General features: G+C 41.5%; 1 protein-coding gene across 1 annotated transcript in view; it reads left to right on the top strand.

Annotated features, from left to right (window-relative positions):
* CLVS1 (clavesin 1) overlaps positions 1 to 27653 on the top strand; it is a 61095-nt gene that overhangs the window by 4409 nt on the left and 29033 nt on the right. Inside the window, exons 2-3 of the mRNA XM_083451318.1 lie at positions 3304 to 3931; positions 16326 to 16500. Coding sequence (XP_083307444.1) covers positions 3543 to 3931; positions 16326 to 16500 — 564 coding nt within the window. The 5' untranslated portion in view covers positions 3304 to 3542. The remainder of the gene's footprint in view (positions 1 to 3303; positions 3932 to 16325; positions 16501 to 27653) is intronic.

The following is a 27653-nucleotide window of genomic DNA, read 5'->3' as shown; positions in this document are numbered from 1 at the left end:
TGTTTCTTGGCCAACCAAACATAGGTTGGTTTTTTAAAAAAATGATCCTCCAATATCACCTTATGCCTGTGATTACAACCTGCACTGCCTCTGGTAAAGAGGCCCAGACTATTTCAATATTCCAAGTATCCTAAGACAGTCTGCACTTCATAAATAGTTCTAAAATAAATTGAAATTAGAAGCATGATGCTGAATCAAAGACTTTTAAAATATAATTTTGTTTTTTATTAAGTCATTGATAGTGCAAACCTATGGATGTAAACTCAAAAGCAAGTTCCGTTGAGTTCAGTGACATTAATCCCAGATAACTGTAGGTGCTTCCAGACAGCAGTTTTATACTGCAATCATTGGCAATTTTTTTTAAAAAAAAATTAACTTGCTTTCTCCTGGAAAAGGTAAATTCAGATTAAATCGGGGGGGGGGGGGATATATTTTGATGACAGTGATATTGTGTGGGTGCTGATGGCATCTCAATGGCATCTAAACAGCAGTCTAGATGCAACCTATAAATAGGATTGCAACCTTAGAGTTATTTGTCCTGGGAATATTATTTCTAGGGCACTTTGATTTGGATTATGTAGGCTGCTCTATGATGACTGGGAAGTGGAGAGACTTTCCTTTTTGTGCAAACTTCTGAAGGACTTCTGGAGTTTGTTCCAAGTCTATGAATGTACATCAGTTTACAGGGCAGCTGGAGATGCCCCCTGAAACTACACCATCTTTACCTAGAAGGCTCCACCTAAAGTGGTGCCCTCCAGATGGGGCCAGACTACAACTCCCATAATCCCTGACCACTGACAATCCTGCTTGGGGCTGATGGTAGCAAGCAAGCAACAAACATCTGGAGGGCTATCCCTGGAAATCCTTCCATGCCTTGGCAACGTGCCCCTTAGTGGACTGAACAAGCTTTTTGAAAATAGAATTAAAGGATTAACTGGGGAAGGTTGTGTGAGAAATGGTCTATTGGGCATGGAAGCATTTTTATAAATGAAAACACCATGGCAGGCAAGTCTTCAGCCACTAGGTAAGAATATCTCAATGGAGCAATAGTAGTTAACACCTGGTAATGCTTCCAGGAAACAGCCCTGCTGTTCAAAGCAATATTGATTATTCTGGCTGCCTGAATATTGCTTTAAAGCCAGATGTTAGAATGAAAGAAGGCTTATAAAAATGAATTATGCACCAGTGCGTACAATAGAATCTCTTTCTAATACTCATTGTGGTCTAGTTACCACAGTATGCACATGTAATGTGGGATATTTCACAGAAACTGTAAACCTCAACAGCCATGATCTGCAGATAAATTCTACTGAAGCCTTCCCTCGAGACTTACTTAAAGAAAAACCCACCAAGGCTCTCATTCAGCAATGCACCACTATATATTCACCCATAAGAAGGCTGGCACTGTCAGAAATAGTATATACCATGTGCATAGTCCACTGGGCCAGATTCAACTAGTGAGTCCCATCAGCAGAAGTCCTGCACAAGGACTTCCACCTGTGCAATGGAGTTTCTCCTCCCCCTCATGTGTCCCCCCCCCCTAAACAGACTTGTGGGTGGAAGCATGCAGGGGAAGCAGAGAGGGGATCGTTCCCTCTTTATTTCAGAGCATCAGTCTCCAGTGCTGGAGGACACTTCTCCTATTACTTTATTTGTTGTTTAGTCGTTTAGTCGTGTCCGACTCTTCGTGACCCCATGGACCAGAACATGCCAGGCATCCCTGTCTTCCACTGCCTCCCGCAGCTTGGTCAAACTCATGTTTGTAAATGGCAAAAACACTCTCATCGGAGCAAGACGGTCTCCTGTTCCATGCATTATACCAGGGAGTGAGACCTCACACCTGGTGGCCAAGTGGGGTCCTCCACACCTCTCTATCCAGCCAAAGGATTTCTTGCAGGCCATCCACTTTGCCCAGGGCACCCCACTCACTGGTCGTGCCCCATGCCCTTCTCAAGTGCATTTCCGGACTGGCATGTGCCCTTGAATCGCTTGCTTGCCTGGACAGAGGATAAAATGTGTGCTGGAGCATATGTGTAGAAGCACATTTTTCTGTGGCTGGAATGTAGCCTTCTGTACAAAGGAAGAGTCAGATCCATACCTCTGTCCACTTTTTCCTCTGGTCCTCCCAGTCCCTGAGAGAAGGTTGCCATCAGGCTGAAAAATGCTCCTCCATCCATGCAGTAAAGGATGCAGCACAAAACTAGTTCTCGGCTTTACCAAACCAAACCTCTCCATCAATTTTAGTATCTAGGCCAGCACAGGGAACTGGAATAACCTTTAAGGCTGATGCTTCAAACGGTATGGTAGTTATCTTTAGTAAGGCTATACCTTTGCTTTCTGCAATGAATGTGTATGTTATGAACGAGAGGTGCACATCTGCATACAAACTGTAGACCTGTTGCAGGTTGATGCTCTGAGAAGCCATGGTTGGGGCATGCATGTGCACTGTGTGACTAGAAAAGGTGGTGTGCTTTTTGTATTTTGCATGTTTGCCACAGCAGGCACCAGTGCAGCAGTGGGTGGTTGGTTAAAAAAATTAGGAGCAGTAATTGGGCAAAGAAATTAAGCCAGGTGTGCAAGGGCTCTTGCATTTTCAGCTGGTGACATTTGTACAGACGACATGTGCAATTTGTAGATCGGGGTAGGGCCCTCAAGACTCTCCCAGGCCACCCTTCTCTCTGTGCCCTGCTGAAGTGCTTTTGCCTCACTGGACTGTATCCTTGAACTACAATCATGCTTTTTTGCTTGCCTGAATGAAGGACAGGGGAATGAGGAGATGTGTAGATGTGTTTCAAAACCTCTGGCTTTCTCATGGCTGAAAAGCAGCTTAATATATAATAGCAAGATTCACATCTATTAGCTCCAACTAATAAGTAAGGAACAGCCACTATTTGGGGCATCATTTCTTGAGGTTGGCCTAAAAGGGGCCTTCCTTAAGGGAAACTGGTATAACTCTATCTGGGAAGACATTGACTGAGCTCTCAGTGCCATTGTTATTTGTATTCTAATTAAGTAAGGAATTGTAATATAATGTTAAATCAGCGCAATTTCAGCATTGCTAAAGGCTCGGTTCAATTATAAATTCATCAAGCTGTGTTCATGAGGCTTCTATATTATGTATGCAAGATATATAATGATAGCATTGTACTAAGTAGCTCATTCTAAAACTGTTTGGGTCTTTAAATTTTAATCAGATCTGCAGTAGCAATTTAAAGAAAAAGGGGGAAATACACATGCTTGGAAATGTGTACAGTCTGTTTACAAACAAATATAATCTGTGGTTGTTATATGTGTATTTTTCAGAGAATGATGGTGATACGAGTGATTCATTTCTATGGATGGATATCTAAGGATATGAACTGAATCTGAGAGTCCTTGGATGGGTATGGAAAACTCCTCGTCGTTGTATTCTTCAATATATTACAAAATATAATACAAATTGCACTTGGATGGATCACCACAGACTGTTAGTTGAATGGGACCAGAATATCTTCTAAGGAAATTGCTGAAGTTAAGGATTTGGAAAAGAGACATTTGCAAAGATGACCCATTTACATGCTGGTCTCAGCCCAGAGACGATAGAGAAAGCCCGCCTTGAACTCAATGAAAACCCAGATGTTTTGCACCAGGACATCCAGCAGGTCAGGGACATGATCATCACAAGGCCTGACATTGGGTTTTTACGTACAGATGATGCCTTCATCCTGAGATTTCTCCGAGCCAGAAAGTTTCACCAAGCAGATGCCTTCAGATTACTGGCTCAGTACTTCCAGTACCGTCAGCTGAACCTGGATATGTTCAAAAATTTTAAGGCTGATGATCCTGGGATCAAACGAGCTCTGATTGATGGATTCCCAGGAGTGCTGGAAAACCGTGATCACTACGGCAGGAAGATACTTTTGCTTTTTGCAGCCAACTGGGATCAGAGTAGGTAAATGTAGATAGTGTACTTACCTTTTTAAAAAATAATAATACACAAACCATTAACTGATTATTAATAGCAACACACATGGGGAAATAATTATTTTGAATTGTTTTCAAATCCTGAGTTGATCTGATGAATCTGATAGTCAAAGATGTGCGTTAAGAATTTCCTTCCTTTTTGCTTCAGATATGGAGTTCCCATATTCAATATATGGGGTATGTACAGCAGGGAACTCCAGATATGGAGTTCCCTGCTGTACATACAGCAGGCTTCAAACAAAAATATTTGCAGGAAGTGCTTCAGTGCCTATTATATTACACAGTTGGCCATATCTTGATATGTGATATGATAACTGTGGCCACAGTTACAAGAGCGTGTGTGTGTTGTTGTTTTTAATGCCATAATGCTGGTAAATGCAATGTGATCACAAAAGCGGAGACTTTTACACTGAATAATCTAAAGAATCAAGGGGGATGAATGCTTCTTTGCTCACAACCAATCTTTCCATACCAGCTGGTGCCCATAAATTCTGCTTTATTAACCCAAGAGTTATAAATGTCAGACACTTAACTGCAAGTGTACAGAGACTCAGATTTAAAGGGCAGAGCATTACTGCTATGTGAGATTACAAAAATCAGTGTAAATTCTTTTAAAAGATATTGATCAAGACAAACTCACATGCTTGCCAAGATGTTCTAATTTGGGAAGTGTGATTGCCAGCACATCCTTCTGTCAAAATAGAAGGATATTTTTAAATGTTCCCATACATTTCTGCGATAATCTTTGGCGTTTAATACAGGCCAGTAAATGGCTGGTAAAATGAAGTTACAAGGCACTGCCAAGAAATAATTGCCATTCCTTTCCAGCTTCCGGCATGTTAGTGGTAAAAGAGCTTTGCAAACCCTCATTGACCATCTTTTATTTCTGCAATATGCTATTAAATGCAGGGCTGCCAAGACTGTTGTCAGCGGCATCAGCACAGAAGTTACATATGACAGATTGAAGTCATTAGTTCAGACCAATTACACTTCAAACAATTACATTTTTCAGTTCATCGTATTAATTTCTTGTGGGTTAGAAAAGAGAGGTTTAAGCTGAACAATAGACTGGTGCAATGACATGTGAAGGGGTGCAGGTGGATAATGTAGGAGATATGAGATAATACACTTGATTCAATCCAAATTAAACCTGTCCCTGTCCTGCTTTATGAATCACAGGTAGTTCTAACAGGCCAGTGGCAGAAGCATATGGAGAAAGCAGTTTAAGGGAGCATGCAATATGCTTATAATCTCTTGTCTTTCCCTGTCTGTAGGGGCCTTTGGCCCAAGTTGTGACAGTTGTTGTTGGTCCCTTAAGACAGATGCTTCTGTCCTGCTTTTGTACAGTCCTCAATGGCATAGACAGACAGATGGCTCCTTATGCTTCCCCTACCAGACAGCTGTGACAAAGAAATATATCACTAAACTAGGAGAGAGGGAAAGACTAAAAGATCTCAGAAGCCAAAAGCTCAATCCTAATAATGTATACTGAAAAGTAAGTCCCATTGAGTTCAGTGGGGCTTACTTTCATGTAAGTGGGGTTAGGATGTACCTGTAAACAATCCTCTGTAATGTTTCCCCATATAATCCAGTACAAGGGAATTCAGGAGCAAACTGCTCAACACCATCCTGGCAAATTCCAACAGAGTGCATTGCTTGGCTCAGGCAAGTGAGCCAAGCCTTGTTCTTTAATGCAGAACCTGTGGTCCTCCAGAGGGGGCTGATGGGAGTTGGAGTCCGACAATGAGAGGAAAGGCCACCTGTATTCAACACGGAAATTCAGTTTTCTAAAATGGTTGCTCATGTGTTGTAGATGCTCTTGAAGTATTCTGAAGAGGGAAGTTCTGTGTTCAGAATGGGGAGGAAAGAAAGCTAATTGATAATTCTACACATGTCTGTTCAGAAGTAAGCCTTGCTGAGTTCAATGAGCCTTATTCCCAGGTAACTGTTTTGTGGATTTCAACCAGAAAACTCTTAAACAACAAAAACAAAAACTTGGCATGTACCTGAGCTCTGCATTTTGTAAGTATTAGAAAATCAGTGTATCACTTCTTAACTGACAAGTACCAGGATAAGGAAATTGCTGAGCACTACAGAAAATACCTCTAAAGGAATGCTCATAGGACAAGTTTCTATTTTATTTTATCGGTAAAAATAAATGCTATATAACTATTTTTTTGTTCTTACCCTATGGTGACTTTCAGATCATGAACATTCATTCAAGGTTCTTCCTTCATACAGGTCAAGAGGGGTCAGTCATGTCTTGGAATAGACTATTCTTCCATTCCTATCTTATGATGACAAAAGTTCCAATTTTAAATGAATGGAAGGAGTTCATTCTTAGTGCCATTTGCACCAAGTTCATAAGCTTATGAATCATATGGCCTGCAAAGATCCAAAAATCATTTTATAGACTTTCTCCCTGTGTGAGAGCTACAAATTTAAATGAGCTGTCATCTGACCACTTACATAGCAGTTTTAAATGGATTCAATAAGAATTCATTTTTTTAAAAAAATGGAACCCCAATTCAACAAATCCGGCACACTAGTGGAAGTCAGTGCAAGGACTCCCACAAGCACAATGTGTACTCCCTTCCCCCGCCTCTCCCAAATCCACTCTGGAGGGTCAGGATAACACATCAAATAGCATGTGGGTGGAGGATAAGGGGGACTGTTTTATCCAACAAGCTGAAATGCTTGCTCTGACAGAATGAGCAGAAGAGCATAGCATTGAATTCCTCCCCTAGAACAGATGTCCCCAAACTTTTACTATACAGTGAAACCTTGCTTTTTTAATGCCTTGGTATTCAAACATTTTGGCTCCTGAACACCAAAACCCCAGAAGTACGTGTTTCGAACTTTTTTTGGAAATCGAACGTCCGGTGTGGCTGTCGGCTATTGTTTCTGGGGCGCCTGTGCCAGTTGGTAGCTGTGCCTTGGTTTTCTAACGTTTTGGCAGTTGGACAGACTTCCAGAATGGATTACGTTCGAGAACCAAGGTACCATTGTATTAGGTTTAAATTCATCCCCCTAAATACTGTGCACCAGGAGAAATGCATGAGAAAAGCTGCAAACAACCTTTTGGATTGAATATAGTATGGCAACAGCTGAGTCCCAACTTTGGAGAAAGGCAGGTTATAAATACATTTAATTAATTAACTGAATGATTACACAAGCAACCCAAGCAAGCATTTGGGGAAGTCAGTGGTGTGCTGCTTGTGAACAATTCTACATCTTTCGACTGATGTAGTGTAGTGACTTCAGTGGAAACATACTGTAAAATGGGCTCATATTTGTGTTCCTGAGAAATGGGCCAATGAATGACAGAAAAAGCTGGATTTATGGATAATACTTTGACCAAATGTATCCTTCCCATATGCCATCTGTATTGAAACAAATGGTAGTTTTACTGTTACCAAGGCCACAGCTCTTGGCTTGGGATAGTCTTTCTTCCAGTTCTGAACAGCTATCTTTGATTGTTCCTTGACTTGCTGTTATTGCTAAGATTCAAGGCAGGGACTGTTTAGTTGTGGCCCCATTCACCTAAAGAAATCTTGTTTAGCCTATCTTGGCTTATATTTAGGAACCTCTGCAAGCCAAATCTATTTTGTCAGTTTTTTAGGCAACTGATATTTTGCTGCTCCTATTGATGGATGGCTTTGCTGTAGATTTTTTTTTAAGTTACAAAAGCAAATCAGAAATATTTAGGATGTGGTCAATAAAATGCAACTCAGTGTAACAGAGGGAACAATTTCTAATTTAATAGAAAAGCTCTGAACAAACCTCTGGATTTTGAGTCCACATTTTGATGCTAAGCATTTCTAGCTCTCTGCTGCAATCTCAAATCAATTTTATCATGATGACATAACTAATTCTTTACACATGCTGAAATTGTATAAGGGAAAGGAAAAGTGGTTTGAGATTGCCCTAGATTGTTGAAATGAGATAGGAAATGGTGTTTTCTATGTAGGCCAACCTATTTCTATTATTCATTTTCAAACACAAAGTGTATCCTACCAACCCTGCTTTCATACTTCTATGGAGGCCACTTACACATCGGTGAAAGGGAAGGAGACATAAAAATTGCATCATCTCAGTATAGTGAAGAAGACTGTGACCTATGGAATTATGGAACTTGCTCCTGCAAGAGGCAGTGAGAGCAACCAATTGTGGTGTCTTTAAAAGAGGATTAAGCAAATTATTGTAGGACAAGGCTATCAATTGCTACCAGTCATGATAGCTGTGTATCAGTATATATGGGGAACTGACATTTGGACTAGAAACTGATTTACTTCCTCCACCTGTGAGTCAATTTGGTTCAAAAGGTTTTTTTACAGAGATCCTCTCTGAAGTCAGTTTGCAGCATGATTTGAATCCAAACTGTTCCTGGAAATGGATAAACCTAGGCTAAAAGTGTGAAAGATCAAATGTTAAAAAAACAACACCTGGGACAGTTTTGGAGAATCAAGGTTCTACTCTGCCTGAAAGCCCTGAAAAATTCAATGTTGCGCCAAAGGTTAAAAATAAATAAATGATTGTCCTTTTGCATGAACATGAACAGTGATATTTGCACAAAGAATACCTGATTAAGAGAACAATTCCCAAGATGAGGGAAAAAACACTTTCTACAACAGTTTTTCCCGTTTGTTCAGTTTCGCAGCCTGTCTTGCATCCTCTCCTCTGCACTTACTTCTCTGCCTCCTTCAGACTTCAAGTCAAAGCTGCAATCTGGAGAACTCTGGCTGTGTAACTAAATGAACTTGGTTCATTACCGTTCAGATCAATCAGCAGTCTCCTTTGTTTCTTTTGCGGTACAAACCCAGTGCTTGGTTTAAGCTATAAATAACATGAGGTGTTAACTCATGGAGGGTTTAACCGCAAAGAATAAATTATTAAAGACATTTGTGGCTATCAGAAGTTGGTTTCGATGGCTTCTGTTTACATCCTAGGAGAGCAATAACAGAAGACATCACACATGACAGGATAACTGAAATGAGAAAACATTAGCTTAATATGTCTGGTTCATATTTATAGCTATTGCATTTTCACATGCTCCCACCTTCCAGAGCCGTGAGAAGTTTTAGGGGAAGCACTACCTGAGTTTGGGCTTTCTTAAGGAGAGGAGACACTGGAGACTCACAGCACATTTGTAATATTTGGTTTATTCACCAGTATGCAAGTATTAGTAGAGGCAAATTGCATATGCACTTTTACTAAGCAGCAGGTCAATCAGATATAGAGAGCAATTGTATACCCCACTCCTTTCTTGGAGTCATCAGCTCACAGTGCTTCCTTACTCGCTCCTTGTTCTCTGAATACTTCAGCCCAATTTTAGAGCATACCAAAATTCAAGCAGATCATGTTGCTCAAACAAGTCTCAAATGCAGCAGGGAATCCTCTCATGTGTTCCTTCCTGTCCAGAAGGATCCAGTGACTGGCATGGATGGGTGAAGTCAATCTAGGGCCCAAGAGTATTTCACTGCTTAGGCAGATGTTGCAACTTCCATCTTGCAGTTCAGTGGCTCAGTGGAGCCCCAGCAGCTCCCAACAATTCCGTTTATATCCCACTCTTCATCCAAGTTGCTCTGGGCAGGATACGAGAAGCCCTTCCAAGGATACTTACAACACCTCTGTGGGGTTGGTTAGGATAAGAGATAGCGGCTGTGTCAGAGGCACCAACTTCTAAGGGAGAAAGAGGTGGCTGACATCTGTGTGGCTGTTAGAATTCCTGCTCCATGATTGCAGTCATGGGATTTTTGTCTATCACATGACGGTATCTGTTTTGACTCCACAGAGTGGGAAGTGACGGAGACAGGATGTTTGTGTTACTGTGTTCCGTGAAGTGGGACTATTGTCCTTTGTTCTTTTTCTCTTTGCTGTCTGATGCTAGAGAGAGAGGGAGCCATGTTGCAGTGCTCCGTGTGTGTTTATATGTAAATAAAGTAGATTAGCCAAAATGCTGAGTTGAGTTGCTGAGGTCTATTATGCAAGCTGCAAAGACTCTGTGGATCCCCAAGTGTGCCGGTGTCTGTTGGCATCAGTCACTGTGATGTTCGGGCAGAAGAAAGAAGCTCCTGAACAATCAACCAGGAGGGAGGGAATATACCAGTCAGGCATGTGTCTCTGCTAGTGTAGGATGAGCTCGAGTGTAGGATGAGCTCCTAACAGTGACATTCTGAAGTCATGCGTATGATGTCAGGACATCAGGAGGAGCCAGGGAGTTGAGCAGTGCAGCTTCAATGGCTGGTGACTGCGACTGCTCCTGTCGCCGCCACTGGCTGGGGGCTGCTTCCCTGCTCCTTTCTCTCCATGGTAAGAAGCCACACTGTACTTGGCTCTGCGATTGGCCTCCTCTGCCTGCTTTGAACATCCTCCCAAAATATTGGGGTCCCTAAAAGGTCTCAGCCCCTAGGAGTTCAGCTCCCCATGGCTGTGTATAGATCACCACCTTTGAACAAAGCTAGATTGTTCTTTTCCTCAATTCGGATCAAAGCTGCTTTGGGGGGAAATGCATCAAAACTCAGTAATTCATAAGAAATGACAGGGTAGATGTGGATTTTACTAATATCTTGTATATGCTGCTTCCCAAACCACCAGCAGGAATGCAATGGATGCACAGTAAACAGAAATGTGTAAGCATTGCATTCCTGCTGCTGGTTTGGGAAATGATGGCATTTTTATTGCTTCCTTTGTTTCTTATATTATAGCACTGTTTGAATTATAAGCAAGGTTAATTGTAATGATGAAAAAGAAAGGAAAGGGGCAGGGGGGGGGGAATACAGTTGGAAAGCCTACAGCATATAGCACACATATTGCGATTGCTACAGCAGGATCTACAAAAAACAATCAGCAATGTTTAAATCATCCACGGTTAAACAAAGTTGGGAGTCACTGCATGAAAACGTAAATGGAGCCCTGCTGGAGTAGACCAAAGGCCTATCTAGTCCAGTGTCCTGTTTCCTACAGTGGCCAGTCTATGGGAAACCCACAATGCAGTAGTCATCTCCCAAAGTTGTTCCCCAGGAACTAGTGTTTAAAGGCAGGGCATTTCCAATACTGGAGAGAGTACGCAGTCCAGGGGTGGGGAGGGGTGGGGCACGGTGGCATTGCTTACGTGGTTTCCTAATGCAGTGCTCACTTCCAGAAACCAAAATGGAGAGAGGTGAAGCAGTGGGGATTTCAGGGTGGGTAGTGCCACTGCAACCGCTGCTCTGACATCATCACCCTTATCTGCCTGCCTTCACATTGGGAAGCTAGGTAACACAATACTGTGTTTTCCTCATCAGGAATTGCCATAGTCAGTTGATAATTCTGATAATTCCTGCACCTTTCCCAGTTCTACAGTATCCCTTTTGAGATGTGGCAACCAGAGCTGTATGTAGTAATTTCAATTTTGTCTTCAATTCATTTCCCAATGGTACCCTAGGCTTGAAATTTGCCCCTCCGCCTTAACAGTATCTCAGAGAAGTTGCAATTTCTTAAAGTGGTGAAAACTAGTTGATATCGTGGTTGCTCTGAAATTTTTTAAACCTCTGCTTTGATGTGAAATTAGCAGGTACTAAATTCAATAGCAATCAAATCCCTAAGTGTCATTTTAAAATTTCAACAGAATGGTATTGACAGGTCAGGAACAGGGAAAAATAGTACCATTACTATCCTCCAATTTGATCAAGAGCATCTTGAAGTCAAATTACAGTCTTTGTAAATTAAGTCTTGTGAAGATTTGGTTCATTTTGTTGTAACTGAAGGGTCCTGTGCTTGTTCTATGTTTTTTGCCAGTACTTTGCCCTGATTGTACAAAATATAGCTTCCAAAGCAATACAGCCTTGACAAGTCAGATTACATAAAAAGTGGCACCAAGTCCCTCTGATCAAAGCAACAAACAACAATCATTTTCTGTCATCAAGACACTCTGATCCATAAAAGGGAAATGTTTTCTCCCTTTTTCTAAGGCATTCCCAGTTATGCTTCCTTAATGTATAACATGTATGTTAGATTATATCAACATTAGGTGTGGTTGCTTATATTGCTTCTACTGCTGGGCCCTAAATGTGTGAATTCAATTGGGGTTTAGGCCTGGTTTTGGCACAGAAACTGCTTTGGTCACCCCTGTATAATGTCTCTGTCGAGAGAGACACACAAGGGAAACATGTCCCTAACAATTCTCCTCGACCTCTCAGCGGCTTTTGATACCATCGACCATGGTATCCTTCTGGAGTAACTGTCTGAACTAGGGGTGGGTGGCATCGCTTTGCAGTAGTTCCAGTCCTACTCGGATGGTCATTCCCAGAGGGTGTTGCTTGGGGAAAGCTTTTCAGCCCTATGGAAGCTTCAATGTGTTTAACATCTACATGAAATCACTGGTTGGAGTCATCCGGAGGTTTGGAGTACATTGTCAGCAGAATGCTGATGACACTCAGCTCTATTTCTCCTTTACATCTGCAGGTGAGGCAGTAGAAGTGCTGGACCAGTGTCTTGCCTCGGTAATGGACTGGATGAGAGCCAACAGACTGAAGCTCAGTCCAGATAAGACTGACGCACTGTTAGTGGGTGGCTCCCTAGACAGGATGGGTGGGAGATCGCCTGCTTTTGATGGGGTTACACTTGGGAGTACTCCTGGATCCCTTACTGTCGCTTAAGGCTCAGGAGGCCTCAGTGGCACTAAGTGCCTTTAATCAGCTTCAGCTGGTGGCCCAGCTACACCCCTATCTGAATTCAGCTAGTGCAGAATTCAGCAGCCAGGTTGCTCACTTGAGCAAGATGGTTTGAGCATATTACACCGATCCTGGTCAGACTGCACTGGCTACCAGTTAGTTTCTGGGCCCAATTCAAAGTGTTGGTTTTGACCTATAAAGCCTTCAGCAGCTCAGGACCACAATACCTCAAGGATCGCCTTTTTCCATATGAACCTACCCAGACCCCGAGATCATCTTCTGAGTCCCTTTTTCATCTGCCTCCTCCTTGAGAGGTCTGGAGGGTGGCAACACAAGAACGGGCCTTCTCTTCAGTGGCTCCCCATCTGTGGAATGCTCTCCGAAGGGAAGTTCGCCTGGCACCTTCATTATACACCTTTAGGTGCCAGGCAAAAATGTTCCTTTTTAAATAGGCTTTTGGTTGATTTGATTGACATCCTATGCCCTTTTAAAATGTGGGGGGTTTTTTGGGGGGGCTTATTGGGTTGTTTTTATTTTGATTATGTATTTTGTGGTTTTATATTCTGATTTTATTCTGTGAACTGCCCTGAGACCTGTGGGCATGGGACAGTATATAAATTCAATTAATAATAATAATAAAGTAAGTTCCACAAAGATCAAGATTAAGAATATGAATATGAATATTTTAGACTGCAGTATTTACTGTAACAAAGACAGAAATATCTATGATAGCAGTCTTTAGTGCAATAAAAGAAATATTGGAATTGTGTTAAAGCACAAAGGGGGGGGGACTTCTGATGGGTTTTGCAGATACAATTGGTTAATGGGGATGAGACTTAAATTCTCCCACACTAGCACATGAATCCCAGTGTTTTCCCTCTTCCCCCTTCCTTGTTTAAATCGTCAGCTTGGACATTATTCCTTATGTTAAAATAATCCTATCACAGTATGCCTTGGCTACTGGTGCAATCTGCTTGTGGCATTAACATAAACTTTCAATCTTGTTATGTATGGAGGATATCAGGACAGGTGCTGGGCTAAACAGTGGCCTCGTCTGGTAGTTTTGTATTGCATATACAAGCTTCAGGTTCATATGCTCCCCTTTCCCTTCCCATTCTTTGGTGTGGCCTTTAGATTAGAAGCAAAAGCTTTCAACTAACCACAGAATTTGTTTGCCTGAACTGTAAACTGTGGTTAGTGTCAACTATGGCAAGCAGGGAGAGCATTGCTGGATCTCAGAACTGTTCCAGCTCACGCTCTTCATTAGCTTTGCTCTGTGCCCTCCTTGAATGCATTTGCCAGTATGGAATGTGCCTTGAACTCTGATAATACTTTACCTTGATGGAGGATGAAAGATTTTGTGGGATGGTGGTAGTTAGGAATCAGTGACTTTTGTGTGGCTGAACTATCGCCTATGGAAAGAGTCATATCCTTTGCCCCATCATCCATATTTGCCATATTCACTGACCACTGACATGTGGCCCCAGGAAGGGTGTATATGAGGGAATGTGGCCCTTGCATTGAAAAAAGTTACCCATCCCTGGATTAGAGGAACAAAGCAGGATCACTAACCATCGTTTGAACGCCAACCAAGGTTTGGACATAATGAGTAACTGGAGTTAGTTGAAAACAGATGTGAAAGGCTTCGATCTTCTTGCAGCTGTGATACAGTTTAAGCAGGGATCGGGAGGGGGAGTGTGATCCTAAGTCTTGTTAAGACTCTGACTGTGGTTTAGTGTTGCATCCATATGCAGTCACTTTCAAGCTCTACAATTCTATAAATGTAGGAAAGAAACAGAGATAGCAAAGTCATAGCTGTAAATCGAGCTGCACATAATCAGGTATTATTATTATTATTATTATTATTATTATTATTATTATTATTATTATTATTATTTGAGGTAGGTAGCCGTGTTGGTCTGACGCAATAGAAATATATATATAAAAATAAAAAAATTGTCCAGTGGCACCTTAGAGACCAGATTCTTGCGTGCACACAAAAGCTCATATCAAGAACAAACTTAGTTGGTCTCTAAGGTGCTATAGGACATACACACACACACACACACACATACACACACACACATATTTACCCCACCCATCTGGCTGTGTCTCCCCAGCCACTATGGGCAGCTCCCAGCAGAATATTAATAATAATGATAAAAAAGTGATAAAACATCAATCATTAAAGCTCAGTAGAGGTTCATATTGGACTATCCTAGAAGGACTAATTTCTGTGTTTTGAAAATTGGTAAAATATGCCTTAATTAAAGATTGATACAGTAGAGTATTAAGAAGAAAGGCCAAGGTCTTCAGGATAAAATGCAGGGAGTCCTGAAACAGAGTATTATAATTATCAGCAATGAAAAACGCTAGGTTATTTATCTAATCATATTAGCGATACAGAGCTACAGTTTCCACATACTTATAAGCATCAGTCAGTTTTGTATTACTTGCAACCTCACAAGGAAAGGAAAGGTCTAGGCATTGTCAGCCAGACAATTAAGAATTGTACTCAATGTACAGTGGTGGTCAGAGAAGTTAATAAGATACAAGGCTGAATTAAGAAAGAACAATTCAAAGTGTGAAAAAGATAACATGAGAGCAATTATGCACACTGATATATTATTATCACTTTTAATGTTTCATATTTTCAACATCTGATCTGGAAAAGCCAAAAGCCAAAAAGAAACAGAAAGATCCAAAGAAGCTCAAATAAACTAATTTGTTCCGGATAGAGGGAAGTGAAAAGATGAACAAATTGGAAATCATACAGAAGCAATATAATATGGGCTCAAATGAAAAGAGCTTGTGAAAAGAAGGCAGAGAACAATTGGTCACTATCCCCTTTGTGGATAATAAATGCAACAATAGGATTACATTACAGAACATAGATTTATCTTCATCATTAGGAAAGCAATGCTGCACAGCAGAATTTCTTCAGCGAGATAAACTGCCAAGTAATCTATTTGCTGGATGATTTTGAAGGATAGGTGCAGACTTTTGTTCTCCAGGAATGACTTAGGAATAATGTTGTGATTTAAAAATGTCTTAAATTTGTCAGTTCTTTATTGAATTTCTAAAAGTCTGGATAAGTTGATCAGCTCCAGCTGTCCCACGGAGGACTCTTGTTTTGTGGAAAGAAGCCAGACTTTGGAAACACAAGCTGGATTATGTTTCATAACCAGAGGAGGAACCAAGAGGGCTGGCCTGCCCATAAGGTGGGCTAAGGTAGTGCTTCAGATGGCAGAAACCCAGGAGGCAGTGCCACTGTGGGTGCCCTGCTCACTTCTCTACCTCCCCTGCTGGTAGAGAAGCAGCTCTGGCTTCCAGTGAGATCTCACCAAGCTCTGCAAGATCTCGCAAGTTCACACTGGAACCCGTCACTAACACCATTGCTTTGTGGGTGCTTCAGTAAGAGTGAGGTGGTGGGGGCAGCAAGTTGGTGGGGGCACGTTCCTTCCTCATCTCAGGTGGTGAAGCAGGACATGCCGCCCCGGGAACCAGCACCATTTTCTTTGAGAAATGTTTATTGGAATATTTTGAAATATCTGCCATTTCAGAAAACATTAATCCAAATCATGAAATGTTGCTTCTTTCACCAGAAAAATATTAATAACTTTATTTATTTATTTATTCATTCATTGCATTTCTTGTGATTTGTTGATAACTACAATTATTTTCTCCTCTCTTTTATTCCATCCCTAGGAATTCTTTCATAGACATTTTACGGGCTATTCTGCTGTCCTTAGAAGTTCTCATTGAAGACCAAGAGCTTCAGATAAATGGCTTCGTTCTAATTATAGACTGGAGTAATTTCACCTTCAAGCAAGCTTCCAAATTAACACCTTCTATCCTCAAACTGGCCATTGAAGGGTTACAGGTATGTGGAATGGGGATATTGCGTACACGATGCCCTGTGAATAATGTAGCGTCAGGGTGGTTAACAGGAGCTGGTCAGTAATAACACACATGGTGTCAATGAAGTTGACTCCTTATTCAAAGAAACAAACAGCTCAGGTGGACAGACCTAGTGAGCAAGGCAACTCTTCCCAGTAGATCATGCCCCAATGAGGCAGTTGGGAGGACTGAAGGTCCCCACCTTCCCATAGTTGCCTAAGCCTCCCCCCCCCCAGGTCCTTTCCAAGCAATCTGAGACTCCATCAATGTGTCTGTCTCTGCTCCACCCTCTTCACACCTCTTCTGATCCTGGGAGACCAAGGGGTGGGGGATCTGGTTGCAGCAGACGGGGAGACCTCCTGGCTTCAACAGCCTGATCTCTGCCTCTTGGCCCCACCCCTCCTCTCTACCCTCTGCTTCTGCCTTTGATTCTGGACTGCTCTCTGCCACAGCCACTTCCTGCTCACTAAACCCTGTTATGTCTTCAGCTTCCAAAACTTCCTCCTCCCAGTCTGCTCCCTCTTCTCTCTCTGAACACTCAGCATCATCCCACCACCACTCCCCAGGCTCTGAGCCTTCTTCCCTTGGGGGTTTCCTTGCCAGTCAATGACATGTGGGTATGCTGATTGCCGGAGGCGTACTGTGTTTTATATAGCATGGAGAGAAGAAGGAAAAATCAGTAAGAAAAGAATAATCATTTGAGTAAATGAGCTTTAAGCCAGTCAGAATTTCAAATGTTTGTTTATTGCTTTCATTTAAATGGTGAGCTATTCTTACCACAGGCCTGTCCTACTTACTGCAGCAATTAAGAATAATGTTTAGAGATTTGTGATTTAATCCACATGATACTTCCTGGAGATTAAAAACTTGCAACATCTGCCTGATGAAACACATGCCAAACACATGCGGGGCCTATGCATATGTACTGAATGTGGATTAATAAGCCCCCAGAGACACAGCTGAGCACCAGACACTTTGCCTTCATAGCCAAAAGCCCCGTAGTGTGTGTGTTTGTGTGTTAGTTAATACAGACTATTAAAATCAGAGCAGAATAGGGTATGTTGCTAATGTCTGAAGCGGGAGATTTATGGGCAAACTGAAAATACTGGGAATAGATCTTGTGGTTTATACCTCACCTCAGGTTTGATCTCTAAAATGGGTTCCACTACCGTATTTATTTGTTTTTTGTAGGCAATTTCTCTCAGTGTGGAATTTAAGTATGAATTTGTACATTTGCTTCTGAATAGGCATGAATAGAAATGTTCTGTAAGTTTTCCAAAGCAAAGTATGACCCAATGAGCTCTGCTCACCCATGAAGATGGTAATAATAATAATAATAATAATAATAATAATAATTTTATTGATTATTTGTAACCTGCCTATCTGGCTGGGTTTCCCCAGCTACTCTGGGCAGCTCGCAACAGAATATTAAAAACACTTAAAACAACATTAAAAACTTCCCTAAACAGGGCTGCCTTCAGATGTCTTCTAAAAGTCAGATAGTTGTTTATTTCCTTGACATCTGATGGCAGGGCATTTCACAGGGCGGGCATCACTACCGAGAAGGCCCTCTGCCTGGTTCCCTGTAGCCTCATTTCTCGCAGTGATGGAACAGCCATAAGGCCCTGGACCTCAGTGTCCAAGCTGAACGATGGGGGGGTGGAGACGCTCCTTCAGGTATACTGGGACGAGGCCGTTTAGGGCTTTAAAGGTCAGGACCCATTGCCCTCCAGATATTGTTGAACTCCAGCTCCCATCAGCCGCAAACAACATGGCCAGGAATGATGGGAGTTGTAGACCAATATCTGGAAGGGTACAGGCTGCCACCTCTGATGTAGAGCTATCTAGCGGTACTCAGCCTGGGAACAAAGACTAAATTCCAGGATTGATTGTATTTTGGAATGTGCCAAGCGCCAAGAAACGTCAGCAAGGGCTAAGGAAGTGAAGCACACCAGGTCCTCTCCTGTGTATAGTGTAAGCAGTTACTTTTATGTACTTATTTCCTAAATTTTGTACACCGCTTGATTGTAAAAACCCGCTTACAAAAAAGAACAAAACAGTAAAATTACTGGCAAAAACAGTTTAAAACAACCATTTGTAATATTTGAAAAGATTAAAATCAGCTATAAGCTAACAGCAGATTAAAACACACATCAGCATTCTACATATCTGGGTAGGCTTGTTTAAACAAAAAATAAATAAATGTTTTTTAGCAGGCACCAAAAAGAGGGCAGTGAAGGCACCTGCTAGATGTCAATAGGAAGAAAGTTCCAAAGTGTATGCCAACCCCACTACCCACTACCCATAGAGGTGATATTTGGTTCAGGATGCATGTTAATGTGAACTTAGGTAATGCACACTTCCTGAAATGTAGCCATCCTCCAAAATGCACACTACTTTGAATTCTGCAGTGTTCTTCAAGCCCAAAATATGCATGTAAATACATGTATTAGGGGGAAATGTGCTTAAAAATGGATATACTAGTAGGAAATGACATATACAAATGCACTATATTATGGAAGATTGCTTGGGGAAAATTTGGTATACTGGGTATTAAAACATTGCAGAAATATGTTGTATTTCTAAAAAGGTAAAATAATCCAGAAGTGTTGCAAACTGAACTTGGCATTAGAAAAACGAGCCAATGAGAAAACAAAACTAACATATTTGTCCACCCCTAACTGTTTGCAATGCTTGTATTGAGCTTTGAAGATAACTCAAGATGTAATAGCAAGCGATGGGTTTAAATTTATTATTACAACCTCTCTTGGCTTCAGACAATGGAATAGCTAAGACTCTGCTTTATTGGTTAAGTGCTCTCACATCATAATAGGCAATTACCTGGAAGTGCTACTATTCAAGACCTTTACACTAAGAAATTCACTTTCTTTTGATGTTTAGAATTTCATGTCTCCAGAATAGCTTCTCCTAGCTGGTTATAGAAGTCAACAAAATGCTTATTTATTCATTACATTTTCAACTATTTATAGACAGTCCCATAACAGGAAATCCCCTCAGGTTTTTTTTACAAAATAAAACAAGAAAATTATTAAAGACCACAGTAGACAAAATGCAGGGAATAAGAAGACACCAATTAGGATCAAAGCAGATAAATTCAAGCAGAGAGTCAACGACTAAAATCTACAGGCGGTAAACAATAATAACAGCCACAATTTAAATTAAAATGGAGAACAAAAAGGGTTTTCCCGGTGCCAAAAAGGCATCAGAGTAGATGCCAGACAAGGCTCTCGAGGGAGACCCTGGTGGGGTGCCATCGCGCCCCCGCGCCCCCGCGCCCCCGCTGGGTGCCATGCCCCCGGCACACACACCAGCCCCGCCCCTGCCTGCTCTCCACTCCCTGGTGCTGGAGCATGAAGCTCTGCCACTGGAGATGGCATTCCACAAATGGGAGCCACTACTGAAAAGGTCCTTTTATTCATAGCCACCAAGGGTCATAGATGATTATGTCAAGCTACAGATGGGAAGTGGCAACTCTTCAGGTACTGAGGTCCCAACAAGGAAGGGCTTTCAAGGGGGAAAGACCGAACAGCATTTTTAATTGGGCCTGTAAATGAACTGGTAGTCAGTGAAGATGGCAAAATACTGGCATAATATGTTTATACCAGTTTGCATCCATGTTCTGCCCCAACTGAAATTTCTGGACTATTTTCAAATGCAACTGCATGTGCAATGGGCTGTGAGAGGCATAGTTCACTAACTGTCAAGTTAGGTAGTATCTGGCCTCACAAACTAGGCTGGTAGAATGCAGTTCAAGCCACAGAGGTCTCTTGTGTCTCTACTGGCAGAGATGGATCATTGAGTACCCTCAAATTGCGAACCTAACCAATCCTTTAGGTGGAGTGCATCCCCTCCAGAACAGGATTTATTCCTTTTATTTATTAACTTTATATACTGCCCTTCATCCGAACATCTCAGGAAGGTTTGCAAGATAAAAATACAGGATAATAAATAGATAGAACAAACACAAAATGAAACAATAACCCCCCCTCCCACAAACACATTTGAAAGGCCATAGAATATTAAATAGCCAAATGAACACTATTCATGTAGGCAGATAAACCTCCCATTAACACTACCTCATTCTTGCTTGGACTGAGCTTTAGGTTTTGGACCCTCATCGAGTCTATTACTGCAGCTAGTAAAAGACTAGCATTTCCACTTCCTCAACTGGCTTTGATGAAAAAGAGAAATTGAGTTTGGTGGCATCCACATACTACTAATACTACACTCCAAATCACTGGATCATTCCATTCAGTGTTCAACATAGCTACTAGGAATGACATATACACTACACAGGATCAGGCCATTCACTGAATGAAGAGATGTAGAAATGGAATCCCTCACAAATGACCTACAGTTTGGAGTGAGCAGTGAGGTGGCCAAGTTTGCTGATGATACTAAATTGTTCAGGGCAATTGAAACAAAAAGAGATTGTGTGAAGAGCTCCAAAAGGACCCCTGAGTGAATGGTTGGTAAAATGGCAAATGCAATTCATTGTACTGTTCAAGGGGAGGCAGTTCCAAAGGGTGGGTGCCACCACACAAAAGGCTTGATTCTTACACTATGTAAACTGGACCTCCTGATAGTATCAGAAGGAAGCCCTCAGCTGTGCTGTATATAAGGAGTGAGATAATCTTTTAGGTATTGGAATGTGGCAATTTGGTCCTCGCTGCTCTTGTTTCTGGAATATAACATGCCTATGTTTTTTTTTTTTTTTTAAAGCTGGCTGTGTTCAGAGAATTCTATACATTTCAGATGTTCCATATGAACCTCACATTACTAGGTTCATTATCAGAGCAACTTGGTTAGCTGGTTTGAAAGCAAACTATTTGAAACTACTATCAGACAAATATATCTAATCACTCACAATGTTGCTCATTGCAATCCATTTCTTTGCCTACAGCAGGGCTCAGCAAACTTTTTCAGCAGGGGACCGATCCACTGTCCCTCAGATCTTGTAGGGGGCCGGACTATATTTTTTTGGGGGGGAAATGAACGAATTCCTATGCCCCACAAATAACCCAGAGATGCATTTTAAATAAAAGGATACCTTCTACTCATGTAAAAACACACAATTCCTGGACCATCCATGGGCCGGATTTAAAGGCGATTGGGTTGGGTCCAGCCCCCAGGCCTTAGCTTGCCTACCCATGGCCTACAGAGTCTATTCTATACAGATATGTATCTTTTGCATGTGTAAGTTTCAAGAAGATATCCTAAGTATTCTGAAATATTTGTTTGCTATGTCAGCATTGTTTCAAAGCATTTCTGAACCCAGTTGTATTGAAGAGCTAAACGTAGACTTGAAACTAGTTAAAGCTATTGTGGAGAGTGTTGTGGTACCAGCTGAAACAAGGTCAGTTTGACATATTCCCCAGACACTTGAGCCGTCTGTTTCCAGCAGCTGTTGTGTTGTAAGGTAGAGTGGAGCTCTCTCTGAGCTGTCAGTCAAAGTGACCTTTGAAAGGAAACTAAGGATCTACTCTTTATGTAGAGAATAAAGGAGTAGGAACAGACTTTGTTTTCGCCAAGAGAAGGTCCATGTTGGTTATCCATCTGCCATTGCATGGAACCAAGATGAAACGAAGAAAAAAAGAAAAGATTTCATACAATAGATTCGCTTTTGTTCCTTGGAGATTGGTGCAAACTACTTAGAAAATTTGCACACACTCTCAAACACACAGCTCTGATCCTAGGCTGAATATGCTGCTGGCTCCTTTACTTGAGAAAGCACAAGCACACCATTTGAATGGCAATGCCCATTGGAGGGGCAACCCCCCAAAATATTTTATTGGGGGCGGCAGAGGGACCTCAGAAGTGCCTATGCTTCTGAGGAAGTCCATTCAGTTATTATTGTGAAAAGGTTTTTCCTGATATTTATATGGTCAAACTTTCATTTCCCCCTTTCCTACTTTATCACTTTCTTCCAAAGCTGTATTTGAAAATGCCCATTGGCACAATTGTATAGAATTATACAAGAGAACTGTTAATATAAAAGAATAAATGGTTTAATGAAGCCCAATTCAGATTAATACCTGTGGTCTAACCTGATTAGCTTATTACATAAATCTAATGCTTCCAGTCTATTAGAAATGCTGTATGAATATTAATGAGAGTCCTGAGGTCTTTGAACAGAAAGAACAACAATTTTTTTGCAGTTTTCAAGAATCAGAAAGGTATGATTTGGTTACTTTTGCAAGGGCATTTGTTAACAATATCAATAAACCTGCAAAAATCAGAGGTCATTTTCAAGCTTGCAACTCTACCATGTAGAGGTGTATCTCAACATTAATTTGTAACATGCATGTTTACTGGGAGTCGACTGGAAAATGGCTGGAGTGCATCTTTAGGGACAGCCTTCATGTCAAAAATAAAAATGCTTACACATGAAAGTGTGTTGCTGATATCAGGCACAAACTTAACTCATTCAATGTCAAATCCCATTAAAATATTAAGTGCTATTTTTCTAGGTAAGGAGGTGCTGGAACTCACTGTGAACACCCTCCCTTGTTCTCTTATAATGGTAATGGCACCCCCCTAAGAGGTGCTGGAACTGAGTTCCTGCAAGTTCTGGCTGGAAAAAAGCCCTGAAAATATCCAGACCTGAGCTTATGATCCCCTTTGAGCAACTTGTGTCTTTGTAGCACAGACATTTATTTTAACCAGATTTGGCATCTGTACTGGGATCCTCAGAAGCCCTGGAGGAAAGCTACAACTCCCAAGAGTATGTGGCACCTTTGGTGTTCCAGGCACCCAAAAGGAGAGGAATCTTCTTTCTTCCTGCAGCAACAACTATCAAGCAAATATATTGTTACACACCACACCAATCTTCACAGAGAAGTACATGACACTTCAGGGGGTCCTGGTGCTCACTCAGGGTTTGTGTTTTCTTCAGAAAACCAGGCACAACAGAGACTGTAGTGTCTTTAAGATATATGGTTTTATTTACATGTATATACAACATGAGCCTGAGCACCCCAAAACACACTAGCTTATTCCATAGTAGCAGCATCAGAATCCTTTGCTCTGCTGAGCACATCCAGTGTTTGTCATACTCAGACTAGACCTGTTGAATTGAACGAGCATGATTATCATAGGTCCGTTGATTTCAGTGGGTGTCTTTTGAGTAAAACTTAGTTGCATACAGTCCTGTGCTTTTGAATGTGCAAATATGAAATGAATACATTGGGAGTCTTGTGACCACTATGCTGACTTTCTACTTGCCAGGAACTCTTGTTCCCCAAGGAAGCATTCAAAAGTGGCATATCCCATTTTACCACTTCAGTTCGTTCTGATACATATGTGGGCTCAGCTTTATGCTGCCAGATAAACGTTTTCAGGTGTAAGAGTGAACCATGCCTCCAATTTAAATTCTGGAAATGGGGTGGTGGGCAACCCTGTGCTTGAGCTATAAGACGTTTTGGAATCACTGTTTTGAAGAAGGTGTAAAAGTCTTGCATTTCTCACATGACACAAAATGAGCAGTCTTGCGAACACACCTTTTAAAGGCAAAAGCGTCATGGAGCGGAACGGTTTGTGCCACCACTATTTCTTTAAACCATCAAATTATGCAGATTTCCTCCTGTTGAGGTATTAAATATTAATAAGCTTCCTGTCAGGAGACAGCACTTGAAGGAAATTTATGGTAGTTTGCTTTGCCAAAGGCCCAGGAAAACATACTGTTTTGTGTGTTTTATTGCTGTATCTGTCACTTTCTTGACATAATATTTCAGTGCTTAAGTACTACTCTTAAGTGTTCCTTTCTAAAAGGTTGACACCTTCCAAGGGCTTCTCTTTACGCATAAACTGTTGGGAGAGAGAGGACATTTGAATGTTGAAAATTTATAATTTTTAAATGACAAAGGGAAAATAAAGGTGCACACAAATTAAGATGATTTTAAAAAATTATAGCTCAGCCTACACCCCCTCATCAATGGCTGCTAATAATCTAATATTCTACAATGCTTGTGGAAGCCATATGGCGAGCAGCCATTAGGGAGACCATCCCTGTCAAACCCACTCAGCCCAGGTCAGAGGAAAGTGTATCCTCATGGACCATGTTTTACTGATCCTAACTACTGATAGCTCAGTCAGTAGAGCATGAGGCTTTTAATCTGGGTCGTGGGTTTGAGCCCCACAATAGACAAAAGATTCCTGCATTGCAGGGGGTTGGTATAGATGGCCCTCATGGTCTCTTCCAACTCTACAGTTCTGTGATTCTATGAAAGCCTCCTATATGTCTAATGAAATCTTTGCTTGAGTCAGAATTCCAGAATTTTGCTTCTGAGATGAGATGAAATGCTAATGGGATTTCTAATGCTAATGGGGTAGCAGACATTCGCATAACATTTTCCAAATGTCACTCCAATCAGTTTCCAGATTAGTCAACGTTATTGTCGTTGAATAAGAACAGCTTTGTGCTTTATGTTTGCTAAAGCTAAGGATTACATCGAAACTTCTTCAGGCCATAAGGCATTTGTTTCATTCACTCCTCCACTCCCTCGCAGCCTGGATTTCATTTCATGCCTGGCATATTTTAAACATTTCCCCATCCGTTGCCCAACAACTGACTTATATTATTGGAGAGCGAGGGGAGGGGAGGCTTTTATCAGCCTGAGGACCACATTCCCCTGTGGGCAGCCTTCCAGACGTAAGTGTGGTGAGAGGCAAACATGGAGGGAACCTTTGTACAAGTGACAGCACCCAGGTGTTCAGATAGACAAGTTTGCACTAAATAGCCTTCAGGATAAGGCTGTCAGTGACTACTACTGATGACTAAATTATACCTCCATGGTCGGAGTTATCCTGATCATGGAGGTATAGTAGCCTCTGAATGCCAATGGCTGGCCTGGGGATCAATAGCATGAGAGCACCATTTCCCTTCTGTCTTGTTAGTGGGCTTCCTGGAGGCATCTGGTTGGCTGCTACAGAGTATAGGTTGCCGTAACTACATAAGCCTTGTTCTGAACCAGCAGGACATCACTGTGACCAGAGTGCATCCTCTTCAGTCTCACTAGATGCGTAGCCCTAACCTTGCTGAGGCCTTGACTTGTTTCCCACCTCTTTGAGGCTTTGATGTGTGGTGAAGAAAGGGTGCAACAAGAGAGAGGTCCAGTGCCTTCTCCTTCACAAATTGTCTATTTATGTGCACTTCTAGTCTGCCTGCACAGACTGCCTCTGTGCGCGCAACTGCTGCTACTTACATGCTCATGATCCACAGATGCTATGATTAAATTGAGGCCACATGGATCAAAGCCCTGAAGCAGAATTCCTAATAAAATTGGAAGATGGGATAAGACGACTGTGGTGGGAAAATGTTCATCCTCTTTTGCCTGGGAGAACCATATTCATGACCATGCCCTGTGCGCTGTTGGTTTCAAGAGTGGATTGAATTTTCCTTATAATTTATGAATGGGTGGCCACAGAATTGCTTAGCTTTGGCATTTGTTCTAAATGGATAATAGCTTCTTTTTACCATTGATCCAGTGAGGATAGATCTGTTTGCCACGGGACATTTGTTGTTCACAGTGTCCTTTCCCTTTGCTTTGAAGGTTAGTATGCGTCATACACGATAGGAATATGAAACTTCTGTATTTGATGGGCAAAAAGAAAGAAAGGCTAATAAGGAGAAATGTTCCTAAATCAAAGTGAGGTAAAAGTGGATCTCCAAAATATTTATAATAAATGAATTATTGCATTTATAACCCACCTTTCCTCTTAGGAGCTCAGTATGACATACATGGTTCTCCTCCTCATTTTCCCCCTCACAACAGTGCCAGCAGTGACTGGCCCAAGATCTCCCAGTGAACTTCATGGCTGAGTGGGTGTGCTGTAGAATGGACATACAAAGTAAATAGCCTGAAGTAATTTAGTTCCTAAGGGAAATTGTGTGCTTTTAATGCTTAAAAGGAGGTAGTGAGGAAAACCTTTCTTCTTCTAAGTACCACTGGATCTTCTGAGGCACTCTGATCACCACTGAGGAAAATGAAGCTACAGTGCTCACTGCAGTAATAAAGTAGATATAAAAGAAAATTGTATATTAGATCGCCAAGTCATGCACAGACTATTAGTTCTGTGGGAAATCACTAATGTCTTCAGTGGATATTTGTTTCTAGGACCCTAGACTATGTCACTGGGTAAATTTGTGCATTTCTGTATAGAGTGGTACCTTGGTTTAAGAACAGCTTAGTTTACAAACAACTTGGATTAAGAACGCTGCAAACCCAGAAGCAGGTGTTTTGGTTTGTCAAGTTTGCCTTGGAAGCAGAACATGTTCGGCTTCCTGTTGAGTGTGTTCCATTTGTAAATTGAGTCCCCCCCCCCTGCTATGGGAAAGCACGCCTTGGTTTAAGAACACTTTGGTTTAAGAACGGACTTCCAGAATAGATTAAGTTCTTAAACCAAGGTACCACAGGGAAAAGCAGTATATTTGCAGGAAGAAGAAGAAGAAGAAGAAGAAGAAGAAGAAGAAGAAGAAGAAGAAGAAGAAATGTAAAAACAGGGCATATTCTTAGTTCTTAGGGTCCTAGTTTAATTGAGTTCACCCAGACTAGAAAGAGCTTGCTGGCTTCAGCTGTTGTACGGTTCACTGTAGTATCACTGCTGGATCTGACTCTGGTGGTCTCCCTGCCTGCACAATCCTCTCTTGCGGACTTCAGGCAATACAAGATCAGCCTTCAGTGTCATTTCCATTTCAATGGATGATTATTTTGTTCTTCCCAAGGCTGAAACAGAGTGTAGGTGGCATTTATAATACACTTTCTGGATGCTACATTTGTTTCCCTAGAGACAAAGCTCAAAAACAGAAACCAAAAAAGGGGTAAAGGTCTTCAAGAGCATTTGCTACTCTCTTTTCATCAAGATACTGCACAGGCAGTATATTAAAATGCTCTAATAATGCCACATTTCCCCATACAAAATAACAAGGCCTTCTCTTTATAAAGATGTACTTGAGAAGGGGTTGCAGTGTGTGGGCGGCAAAGAGCAGCCTGCAATTGTTCTGCTGCGATGGCACCTTGAAAAGGAACTGCCCAAATGGTAGCGTAACCATAATTGTTTCTTCCTTCTGAAATAACTTTCGGATAAAATTGGTTCAATTTAAAGATAAAGCAATAG

Source organism: Podarcis tiliguerta (assembly GCF_965153285.1).
Source record: "Podarcis tiliguerta genome assembly, chromosome: 7".
In the NCBI taxonomy this organism is placed as follows: Eukaryota; Metazoa; Chordata; class Lepidosauria; order Squamata; family Lacertidae; genus Podarcis; species Podarcis tiliguerta.
Note: the sequence above shows the minus strand (reverse complement) of the source record. Positions and strands in the feature narration are given on the sequence as shown.